The 12,371-nt window shown below is 42.8% G+C and overlaps 2 protein-coding genes across 3 annotated transcripts in view; one reads left to right on the top strand and one right to left on the bottom strand.

Annotated features, from left to right (window-relative positions):
• Positions 1-2,593: 2,593 nt before the first annotated feature.
• The window catches only part of INO80C (INO80 complex subunit C), a 37,114-nt gene continuing 27,336 nt past the window's right edge, over positions 2,594-12,371 (top strand). Inside the window, exon 1 of one of the 2 annotated variants that reach the window (XM_035270887.2) lies at positions 2,594-2,837. In XM_035270887.2, coding sequence (XP_035126778.1) covers positions 2,682-2,837 — 156 coding nt within the window. In that variant the 5' untranslated portion in view covers positions 2,594-2,681. Of the gene's footprint in view, positions 2,972-12,371 lie in introns of both variants that reach the window. The other variant, XM_017963944.4, reaches the window with a different exon arrangement.
• Positions 4,950-12,371, bottom strand: part of LOC144579045 (uncharacterized) — a 120,912-nt gene continuing 113,490 nt past the window's right edge. The window contains exon 2 of the mRNA XM_078347984.1: positions 4,950-11,916. Within this exon, the coding sequence (XP_078204110.1) occupies positions 11,802-11,916 (115 nt within the window). The 3' untranslated portion in view covers positions 4,950-11,801. The remainder of the gene's footprint in view (positions 11,917-12,371) is intronic.

Genomic DNA, 12,371 nt, shown 5'->3' with positions numbered 1-12,371 from the left:
TGAACATGCAAAATAGTTGCATAGGTACACACATGGCAGTGTGTTTTGCTGCCTTCCTCCCCTTCACCCACATTTGGCATTTCTCCCCTGGCTATCCCTCCCCAGCTCCCCCCTCCCCCCGCTGTCCCTCCCCTATTCCCCCCAATGGATCCCCGTGTGTAGTACTCCCTTCCCTGTGTCCATGTGTTCTCATTGTTCCTCACCCGCCTATGAGTGAGAATATGTGGTATTTCATTTTCTGTTCTTGTTTCAGTTTGCTGAGGATGATGTTCTCCAGATTCATCCATGTCCCTACAAAGGACACGAACTCATCATTTTTGATTGCTGCATAATATTTCATGGTGTATATGTGCCACATTTTCCCTGTCCAGTCTATCATCGATGGGCATTTGGGCTGGTTCCAGGTCTTTGCTATTGTAAACAGTGCTACAATGAACATTCGTGTGCATGTGTCCTTATAGTAGAACGATTTATAGTCCTTTGGATATATACCCAGTAATGGGATTGCTGGGTCAAATGGAATTTTTATTTCTAAGGCCTTGAGGAATTGCCACACTGTCTTCCACAATGGTTGAACTAATTTACACTCCCACCAACAGTGTAAAAGTGTTCCTATTTCTCCACATCTTCTCCAGCATCTGTTGTCTCCAGATTTTTTAATGATCGCCATTCTCACTGGCGTGAGATGGTATCTCAGTGTGGTTTTGATTTGCATCTCTCTAATGACCAGTGATGATGAGCATTTTTTCATATTTTTGTTGGCCTCATGTATGTCTTCTTTTGTAAAGTGTTCATTTTCTTTGCCCATTTTTGAATGGGCTTTTTTGTTTTTTTCCTGTAAATCTGTTTGAGTTCTTTGTAAATTCTGGATATTAGCCCTTTGTAAGATGGGTAAACTGCAAAAATTTTTTCCCATTCTGTTGGTTGCCGATTCACTCTAGTGACTGTTTCTTTTGCTGTGCAGAAGCTGTGGAGTTTGATTAGGTCCCATTTGTCTATTTTGGCTTTTGTTGCCAATGCTTTTGGTGTTTTAGTCATGAAGTCCTTGCCTACTCCTATGTCCTGAATGGTTCTGCCTAGATTTTCTTCTAGGGTTTTTATGGTGCCAGGTCTTATGTTTAAGTGTTTAATCCATCTGGAGTTAATTTTAGTGTCATGTGTCAGGAAGGGGTCCAGTTTCTGCTTTCTGCACATGGCTAGCCAGTTTTCCCAACACCATTTATTAAATAGGGAATCCTTTCCCCATTGCTTGTTTTCGTCTGGTTTATCAAAGACTGTAGGGAGAGAACATTTCAACACTAGTAGGTTTATTCCTTTCTCCAAAGGAGAAATTACATTACAGTATTGCTGGTTTCCCTAACTGCTCCTTCTCTCTAACCTCTAAGTCATTGTGCAGCCTTTTTATTTAAAATATCAACACTAATATACATCAGCTTCCTATATTCGAACACAGTAGCTTCCACCAGTCAATGCAGGTAGTTTAGTTCATTCGTTAATTACATCCTTTAATAATACTTACAGACTTGACATGGTGGTTCACTCCTGTAATCCTAGCACTTTGGGAGGCCGAGGCGGGTGGATCAGGAGGTCAGGAGATTGAGACCATCCTGGCTAACAAGGTGAAAGCCCGTCTCTACTAAAAATTCAAAGAATTAGCTGGGCATGGTGGTGGGCACCTGTAATCCCAGCTACTTGGGAGGCTGAGGGAGGAGAATCATTTGAACCCAGGTGGTGGAGGTTGCAGTGAGCCGAGGTCGTGCTACTGCACTCCAGCCTGGGTGACAGAGCGAGACTCCATCTCAAAAAAAATCTTATAATGCACCAATGACTTGCAAGGTACTGTGATTGGGGGGACGGATAAGTGACAAAACATAACTGACCCTTCCCTCATAAAGATTACATTCTAGCAGGAGCCAAAAAAGACATTAACCACCAGATTATAAATCATTTAGTTACACAGTGTCGCAAAGGTTTTGTAAAAATATAGGGTAGAATGAGGCAAAGAACAAGGCGGGTGAGGGGAATGAGGTTCCATAGGTTTTAGCAGCTCTGTGACCTCCCTGAGATCCGTAAAATTTTGTCTGTGTCTGTACACATTTGATGGGGGGGAGGGGGTCGCGGGGGGTGGGGTAGGAAGCACAGATTCCATGCTCAAGAGTCTGCGAATCTTAAGAGATTAAGAACCACTCTACCCTTCAAATACATTTGGGCACTATTTATAATCAAACCTTTTCCGCGGGGAAGACAGCGAGGGGCGAAAGGGGAAGCCAGTATCTTGGCGGTGTACTGAGAATGACCCCAGCTTTACACTCAGACACATCAACAGAACTTACTCTTCTGACTACGTGAGAAAAGACAACGCGCAATTCTTTAAAACGTAGTTACTTAAAAAGATTGGGAGATGTTCTATTTTTCTATCACTGGGGATTTCCAGGCACGTGCCCCACCCAAGGCCCACGCCCAGAGCGCTCCGACGGGAGGACTATGCCCGCTGCCACCTTCCCGCCCGGACGCCTCAGGCAGTTCCGAGCTCCGCCTTTTAGACTGCACCGAGAGAAGTCAGCGACAGCTTTGGGTCCAGGCCGGGTTTTCCAGCATCAAGACGGAAGTAACGGCGGAAAGGAAGTTCCAGGGCCAGCGCTGGGAAAGAGGTGGGGGACCAGGGGAAGACTGAGGGTGTGATGGCGGCTCAAATTCCAATTGTGGCCACCACTTCCACTCCCGGAATAGTCCGGAACAGCAAGAAAAGGCCGGCCAGCCCTTCCCACAACAGCAGCAGCGGCGGGGGCTACGGCTCCAGTAAGAAGAAAAAAGTGTGCGCCTCCAGCTTTGCGCAGGTACGCGGTCGCGCACCCGGCCTGCGTCTGCGTGAGCGCGGAACGGGACGCGGCGGGGCGGAGCCGAGCCTGGGCGCCTGCGCAATGGGGGGCGCTGCCCGTGGTGTCTCCGGTGCGGTGAAAGACGCTAGCCGGTAGTGTAAATGATTACTCTTTCCCTTCGTTTGGACACGTGGGCTTACAACGCCCTGTGTTGTAAGGATAGAAGAGGAAATGGGGAGGTTATTACTGACTTAGTATTAATAGAAGGACTGCCTCTTCCCCTGGAGGTCGCCTTTAGCATGATGTTCAGTACTTCTGAGTGTCAGTCATTCAGAAATTTGCGTGTCTTCCCCTTGTCCATTCTGCAGACATCTACCCAGTGTCTTTGAGGTTCATAGCGCCCTAATGTCCTGCATGGATGAGTACAAGATGTATTGATACATATGCTTTCTCTCATCCTGAGAAAAGTGCTTTTTTGACCCTTGGTTTCCCAATTCTAAAGCGGGTTTGGTCTTAACTCATGGGCTTGTTAAGGATATGAAGTAATGACTATAAAGCACCGAGCTCAGCGCCTGGCTCAAACGTCAGGGCCTCTGAGCAATCTAGGCTTCATAATTCCAGCAATAAATTTTCAGCAGGGAGTGGCTTGATTAGTGTTTTGTCTGGCTCCTGCATTTTATTCAAAGCAAAAGAGCAGAGATAGAGTGTGTTACTTTGTGCTTCTCAGCGTATGGTGTGACACCGTTCACCCAGCCAGTCAGTGGCTGTTCTAGAAATCTCAACTTGTCTTTTCTTCTGTAGGTAATTGTTAGTGCTTTTTTTTTTTTAACCTTTTAATATTACTTTGCTGTAGTAAGATTTACATACAGTACAATGCACAAATCTTCAAGAATACAGGTCCTGGCTCACGCCTGTACCCCAGCACCTTGAGGCGCATGGATTGCTTGAGGCCAGGAGTTTGAGACCTGCCTCCCAACTCCCATCCAAAATTTATGAATTAGATGGCGCATGCCTTTAGTCCCAACTACAAGGGGATCACTTAAGCCCAAGATTTCACGGTTTACTGTGAGCTATGATCATGCCAGTCCAGCTGGGGCAACAGAGTGAGACCCTATCTCAAAAAAAAGTAGAGATCCAGTGCCCCTTTACATATGTATACAGCTATGGCCACTGCCTGGATCAAGATAGCATTTCTTCCTGTCAGTATTGTCTTCCCTCCCTGAGGTGCCCACTATTTGGCCACCCTTCACCATAGACTGACTTTGGGTTGTAGCTTAATATAAATGGAATTGTATCAGACCGAGCACAGAAAGTCAACACCAAGACAAAAGTATGCCAAATTGCAGGATTTATTGCCGGCGACCACGGAGGACTCACGTCTCTCCAACCCGTGGCAGAGAAAGAAGGGTGACAAGACTTTTTATACCTGCAAAACCACCTTGGGAGTGGGGGTGAGGAGTGGAGATGGGAATGAAAGCTGTCAATCACCTCCTAGGCTGAGACGAGGTTGAGGGGGGCTCCGGACATTTCAAGGGCCAGGGGACTTTTGTCATTCCAATTGCCACTTAAGTGGTTTACAGAGGTTAAGATAAACATTAGTTTATACATTATTTGGACAGGTGTGGGGTCCACAGATTTTTCAGTTGCTTGGCGCCAGGATGGAATTATCTGGGGGTGCTTACTCTGGTCAGTACCGGTAAACAAAGGCCAGCAATTCTGATAGTTACAAATAAGAGAAGGCATGCAGCTTTACCTTTTAGCAGTTTCACAGAGGCCAAGGTTAGCATTCATTGTGAGGAGTATGGAAACAGTTTTGTCTCTTATAAAATGGCAGTGTACAGGTTCTAACTCTAGGCTAGCTATATCACAGAATAATATAGGACAATAGGGAACATACTCTTTTGTGTCTGCCTAGGTTCCTTTTTGAAACAATATTTTTGAGAGTCATTCATTCATTCAGTATATCTGTTGCATTGTATAAACATACCACGACTGATGAATATTTGAATATTTACAGTTTTTGCCGCTCTTAACATTCTTTTACAAGTCTTTGTGTAGATAGATGCTTTTGTTTCTCTTGACATGCAGTGGAAATACTGAGTCAGAAGGTAGGCACACATTTAACTCAGAAACTGTTAAACAGTATTTCTCAAAGAAGTTGCATTATTACCAGCAAAGTATGAGAATGCCAGTTGCTCCATATTTGTAACAATACAGGGCATTGTCCGTCTTTAACTGTTAGCCATTTTGACTTTTAGCCATTTTGTTAAGTGTGTAGTAGTGTATTGCCTTGTTTTAATTTGTTTCTCTGATGGCTAATGATATCAATCACTTTTCATAAGCTAATTGAACATTCCAGATCTTTCGTGGAGTGCCTAATTATTTTTTCTAATTGGGCTTTTTAAAAAAAGTATATTGATGTTTAGAAGTTTATTACATTCTCTTGATTAGACTCCTTTGCCAGATGTATGCATTGTGAGTAATTGCTCCTTGTTTGTGACTGGTGCATTTTGATTCCAGCTGTGCTAGGACCAAGGAATATCACTAGGACATATTGAGAAGAATAATTGTTTTGACTTCAAAGGGTGCATCCATCAACTTCTACTACCACAGGCTTCTGAGAGTGGTCAGATGCCTTCAGGAGGCTGGAAATTCCCGGGAATCCAATATGGTGGAAATCTTAACTCTGATGGCTACAGGGCTTGCTTACCGGAGGGCTGCCTAAGTATTCCCTGTGGGCGTCTTTTGTATCTAAGCAGCAGCCTCAGGAGAATCTGGAAAGGGCAGAGTACTTCCTGAAATAGTGCTTTTTTTTTTTTGTCTTGACTCTCCTCTTCGCAGCTAATGTTTAAATAGAGGAGACAGGGTCTTCTTTTGTCACCCAGGCTGGAGTGCAGTGGCACAGTCATGGCTCACTGCAGCCTCGACCTCCCTGGCTCAATGGATCTCCCAGCTCAGCCTCCCAAGTACTTGGGATGACAGGCATGTGCCACCATGCTCGGTTACTTTTTTTTGTATTTTTTGTAGAGGTGGGATTTTGCCACATTGTCCAAGCTGGTCTCAAACTCCTGGACTCAAGCAATCTACCCACCTTGGCTTCTTAAAGTGTTAGGATTACAGGCGTGAACCATCATGCCCAGTTGCCTTAGATTTTTGCCTTGCTGTGATCCTTTCATTCTAGTTCCCTTTCCCACAGCATATAGAAAATAAGTAGGCATAAGCACAGTACCCCCAAGGGCTGCCTGGAATCTTCTTGAGGTCACCCTCATCTGTGTCACTTGCTCATCCTTTCTGTTCTGTTCTATTCAGTTCATGTAGCAATAATTTATTGTACTGTGTTTCTGTTTGGTCCCCAGCAGTATGCTTAAGACATTTCAAAGGATTATAGCTTGTCTCCACACTACCAACAACCTCCCAGGAGAGAATGATGTACATACATACATACATTGTATTTAGTTTTCTACTGCTGCCATTACAAATTTTCACAAATGTAGTGACTTAAATAACACCCATTAGGTAACTCATGGTTCTGTAGATTAGAAGTCCTGACACAGTGCAACTGGGTTGACTTCCTGCTCTAGGTATCACAAAGCTGAAATCAAAGTGTTGGCCAAGTTCTTGTCAGAAGGCTCTGGGAAGAAATTTGCATGCAGGTGCATTCGGGTTGTTGGCAGAATTCTGTTCTTTTGGGGCAGCAGGACTTCAGGGGTCCTGTCTCCTTGCTGTCTGTCAGCTGCTGCCCATGTTCCTTGCCACATGGTCTTTTCCATTTTCAGAGCCAGCCGTGGAGAATCTTCTTGTGTCCAATTCTTCTCATGCTTCAGATATTTCAGACTTCTCTTACTGCTGACCTTTGGGCTCAGATTTAAAGGATTATGTGATTAGGCAGACCTACTTGAATAATCGCCTTTTAAAAAAGTCAGCTGATTTGAGACCTTAATTATATCTGCAAAACCCTTTGTAGCTGCACCTAGATTAGTGTTTGCTTGAATAACTGGAAGAAGTGTGTACACCAGAGCTCAGGTACTTGCAGTGTGGCAGGGGTGCACTGGAATTCTACCCTCACACAAGTAAAAGCATAAGGAAGATACAGTAATATCTAACCTTGAGCCAAAACTAATTATAGGTGTTGTTGCCCGATTGTGGTGAGACACAGCAGGATGATTCCTCAGTGCTGGTGCTGGTATTCAAAGGAGAGGTAGGGAGGCAGAGGGACCTGAGATTGGCTTGGACAGGTTTGCTGGAGAAGGCATTCTAGGCTCAGAGCTGTGCGCATTGTAAGATTAACCCAGGTTGCCCAAGGTTTCTTTAGTGGGGAAGTTGAGTGTTTTTCTATAAATGATTGTATCTCTTGATTTAGAAGAAATTTTATAGGTCTTTCAGCACCTAAATTTCCCTACTTCAGTAATTTTAGCTATTTTGATTCTTAAAGAAAAGTATGTAAAACTTTCATGGAATTGTAAAATTTACAAAGCACATTTACATATAGGACATTAGAGTGTTTTCTGATATTTTTAAAGACAACATGAATTATCATGGATTCTTAAGGTGGATTTAACTTTCCTGAAATATGCATGCTGTTTCTAAAGTAAAATTGAATGCTTAGTTGAAATTTAAAGAATTTTGGAAATTTAGATGCTTAGAAGTCCTCAGCAGTTGAAGGGAATGTTTTTCATCTAAAAGTATTCTGAGGAAAGTATTTATAGAAGCATTCTTTACATCAGTGTTAGGAAATACTATTAAATAATTTAATAGTACAAAAACAACTTTGTTTTATCATTTCATCAAGCTGGATCTCTTTAGTTCAGCAGAAATTACTACTAAATGTTCATGCTTGCTAAGGGGTGGTATAAATCATCTTAGAATTACAAGTCTGTGGATTTATATTTTCAGTATAACAGTTAATGATTAATCATGTTATTAAAGTGCAGTCTTCCATTCACTCTGGCTGTTACTTTGAAAGGATTAATGTTGGTGGGGTGGGAAACAGCTGTGTTAAAGTGAAAGGAAGAAGGATAAATAATAGTAATTAATATTTATGAAGCATATACTATGTGCCAGGCACTGTTCTAAGTATTTTCTAGATACTTTGTCATTTAATCCTACAAACAACCCTCTGTGAATTGTTATCTCTTCATTTTACAGATAAAAATGCCCAGGACATAGGTTGTGTAACTTGCCCTAGGTCACACAGTGGTAGAGTCAGGATTTGAACCCAGGCGTGCTGTCCAGAGTCTACATTCTTTTTTCTTAACTGCCTCTCTTGATATCACTCTGTCACTTTCTATATTAGAAGAGTGTTAATTAGATTTCTGATATAACCAAATTCATGGTGCAGAGAAATGCTTTGGGGAACAGTTTTACTGGATCAATATAGGACAATTTAGGCTTTTCAAATGTGTATTAAAGTTGATAAAATGCACTGAGAAATCTAATTAACCTATAGACTGAGAGTTACTTAATAGCCTTTTCATTTGCAAAGCAGCTAATAAAACTTCTAAAGTGCAGAGGCGGTAGTTGCATCATTTGAAGGATAGTGCAGAGTGCAGATGATGATCGAATCCTCTATAATTGGAGGGGCAGCCAGAAAATGCTGGACTGATTTGGTTTATTTATTGAAAAAATAATCTTCCCACTATTCAACTTTTTGTAAAAAAACAAAAGCAAAAAACCAACAAATCCTGATAATTTTTAAGTCTTAAGAGTTATTCTTTTCTATTTTAAAAATTACCTTTTTTTTTTTCATTTTTAAAGTTGACATAAAAAGTCACCCAATCTCCTTCCCCAACAACGATTATAATTTGTGTTTTCTAAATGTAGGTATAATTTTTCATCATTATACTTGGTATATAACATTATATGCCCCCTTTTTCACTTAGCATTAGTTTGTGAACATTTCTCTATGATTACAGTCTTCTCAATTAGACTTTAAAAAGTCTAAAAGTCTTTTGAGAATTGACTGCATCATATTCCAAGGAATTAATGCTCATATTTAATTGGCTTTATTGAATATTTAGGTTGCATTTTGAATTTTTGCTGTTTTAAGTAACCCCATAGTAACCTTGCAGTTTTAGACCAGGGTCAGCTATTTAAATCAATAATTCTGTGAGAGAGATGTAACTTGACATTTGACTTTTCAGTAATAAGACAAAGGACATTTTTCTCCCTTCTTTATAACCACAGACAGAATGCCCAAATTATCCTTTACTCTGAGTCCAGCAAACTGCTGCCTGAAGAGATGAAGCCATTGATTTGGGCTCTTCAGTTAGGCAGAGCAGAGCAGGATGAGACCTAGGCCTTGTAAACTCCAGTCTGTCAGCCATAGGTGTGTGCTTCCTGAGTAGCAGGCTGGGTTTCTCTTCCCTGGGACCTACATCAGCTCTGTTAGTGCTGCAAAGAGGGGCACCCCTTAGTGCTAGGCGTTCCTTCCTCCCCTCTTAGGATGTTCATATCTTGGGGCAGGACAGTTCATCTTGTAAAGTCCTTATTGGTAATAGTGCTTTAGTAATATGGAAACGATGCATCATTTTATCTTATTGCATCCACGCCTCACAGACTTGATGTTCCCTTTGACTAAAGGTCTCTCTCCTTCTCATCCTGTTGTTAGACACAAGAGTCTCAGCTTGGCTAAGCTGAGGGAAAGTGAAGAGGAAATGTGTAGTAATGTGGGGGTTGTGGGAGAGGAAAGCGAAGCATAAAACCAGCTCTGGCCTAGGGCAGGGGTATCTCTGGTTAAAGAAGGAAGGGAGCCTGCCACAATCTCAGAGGCAGGAGGCAGCACTGGGATGATGTGGCTCAGTTCATGCCAGGGTGACTTCCTTTCTCTGCCCCCTCTTCAGCCTGACTTCTCAGTGGGGTCTGGCAGAGGATGGAGTGAGCAAGCTGGCAGGAGGGGTCCCTTTCAAAAACCAGTGCTTCAGTGTGTCATTTTCATGCCCCTCTTGACTCTTGCTTGCAGCCTGGAATGCTGACTTATACCTCTGGTCCTCTCTTCATACCCCACACCCCTTCATCTCTGCAGATGTGCTTGTCTGCCTGAATCTCAATGAGGGCCCCTGTCTGGCATTGTTCTCCCTTGTCTCCCTGGGGCCTTGGAACTAAAATGCCTATGTCAGAAGAATCCCCTATATTGTTTTCCTTTCATTGGGCACACAGCACCTTTGAGCTTCCTCACTGGGATTGGGGAAGTGGAATAAACAGAATGGGGGAAATGCAGTGTTTGGCTGGTCACAGTGGCTCACACCTGTTATCCCAGCACTTTGAGAGGTCCAGGTGGGCAGACCACTTGAGTCCAGGAGTTTGAGACCAGCTTGGGCAACATGGTAAAACCCTGTCTCTACAAAAATACCAAAGTTAGCTGTGCATAGTAGTGCACACCTGTAGTCCCAGCTACTTGTGAGTGGGGGCTGAGGTGAAAGGATGGCTTGAGCCCAGGAGGTTGAGGCTGCAGTGATCTGTGACTGTGCCACTGCACTGCAGCCTGGGTGACAGAGCAAAACCCTATCTCAACAATAACAACAAGATAATAAAAAAAGAAATGCAGTTTTTGAGCATCTCTGGAGTGGAAGAAAAAGCTAATGCCAATGCCTGAGGATAGGACCTTGGAAGCTGACAGGTCTGAGGATGGTTCTGTAATCACTGTTGGAAGCCTTGGAGAATGTCTTTTTCCCTTCCCTTTAGTGTGTCCTTTTTGCTCTTTAACAGTTCAGATTGTTTTTTTCTCCCTGATGGCAATAGTATTATATCAGTAGTTACATTCTTTATGAGAAACTCAAACAATAAAGTTGAAACTTAAAGCATATCTGGCCCCATGAAATCTCTTTCATAGTCTGTTTACCCTGAACTAGACCTGGAGTTATCCCTAGTGGTGGATTCTCTTTTCACGTGGTGCCTACTGGGTAGCTCTTAGGGTTATCTCTCTTATTTAATTTAGGCCATTCATAGGCTCAGTCTCCTGACAATCCAGGGCATTGAGTAGTCTTGTGGCACACTTTATAAATGGTTAGATTATTGGGATAATGGTTTGCTTTCCTTCTGCTAATGCTGGCAGGTCTCCTTAGACCAGCTCACCTCATGTTCCTTCCAGTGGGCCTGGGCTTTCTCCTTTGCCTTTGCACCACCACCTCTGAAAGAGCAGGTTACTTGTCACCCTTCCTGCCCTGCATGCCAGCTCCAGCTTCTTCCTCAGGAACCAGGATCATGACTTCTGGCTCATCGCATCTGGGTATGCCCCTTGGGGAGGCTTCACTTGGCCCCTGTTTTTTTTTAATCCTCTAAATATTTCAGTGTGAATTTCTTAAAACCAAAGTCATTTTCTTATGTAAGGACAGTTAGGAAAGACCGTGCATAGGGGAAGGATGAAGTGAGGGGCAGTCCAGACAAGAGAAGGGCCCAGACGCCCATGTGCAGAGGCCCTGGAGAGGAGCCTGGGAAGGTAGTGAGGAGAGATCGTTCTGAATTTTATCAAATTCAGGGAGTTAACTCTGATGCAACACTGATATTTAATATACAGGATTTATTCTTGCCCCTTATCTGGTTCAGGATCCAATCCAAGATCATATATCATATTTAGCTGTCATGTCTTTTTAGTCTCCTTTAATCGAAACACTTCCTTAGTCTTTCTGTCTCTTATGACTGATACGGTTTGTCTATGCCCCCAAAATCTCATCTTGAATTATAACTCCCATAATTCCCATGTGTTATGGAAGGAACCCGGTGGGATATAATTGAATCATGGGGTCAGTTTCTCCCATACTGTTCTCATGATAGTGAATAATTCTCACAACATCTGATGGTTTTGTAATGGGAAACCCCTTTCATTTGGTTCTCATTCTCTTGCCTGCTGCCATGTAAGACGTGCCTTTTGCCTTCCACCATGATTGTGAGGCCTCCCCAGGCATGTGGAACTGTGAGTCCATTAAATCTTTTTCTTTATAATTTACCCAGTCTCAAGTATGTCCTTATCAGCAGCATGAAAACAGACTAATACAGTAAATTGATACCCATAGAGTAGGTTGCTGTTGTAAAGATACCTGAAAATGTGGAGGCAACTTTGGAACTGGATAACAGGCAGAGGTTGGAACAGCTTTGGAGGGCTCTGAAGAAGACAGAAAATGTGAGAAAGTTTAGAACCTCCTAGAGACTTGTTGAATGGTTTTGACCAAAATGCTGATAATGATATGGACAATGCAATCCAGGCTGAGGTGGTCTTAGATAGAGATGAGGAATTTGCTGGGAACTGGAGTAAAAGTGACTGTTGCTATGTTTTAGCAAGGAGACTGACAACATTTTGCTCTGCCCTAGAGGTTTGTGGAAATTTGAACTTGAGGGAGATGATTTAGGGTATCTGGCAGAAGAAATTTCTAAGCAGTAAAGCATTCAAGAGGTGACTTGGGTGCTGTTAAAAGCATTCAATTTTAAAAGGGAAACAGCATAAAAGTTCAGAAAATTGCAGACTGACAATGTGATAGAAAAGAAAAATGCATTTTCTGAGGAGAAATTCAAGCTGGCTGCAGACATTTGTGTAAGTAATGAGGAGCCAAATGTTAATCA

The sequence above is a fragment of the Callithrix jacchus genome, chromosome 13, assembly GCF_049354715.1.
Source record: "Callithrix jacchus isolate 240 chromosome 13, calJac240_pri, whole genome shotgun sequence".
Lineage (NCBI taxonomy): Eukaryota > Metazoa > Chordata > Mammalia > Primates > Cebidae > Callithrix > Callithrix jacchus.
Note: the sequence above shows the minus strand (reverse complement) of the source record. Positions and strands in the feature narration are given on the sequence as shown.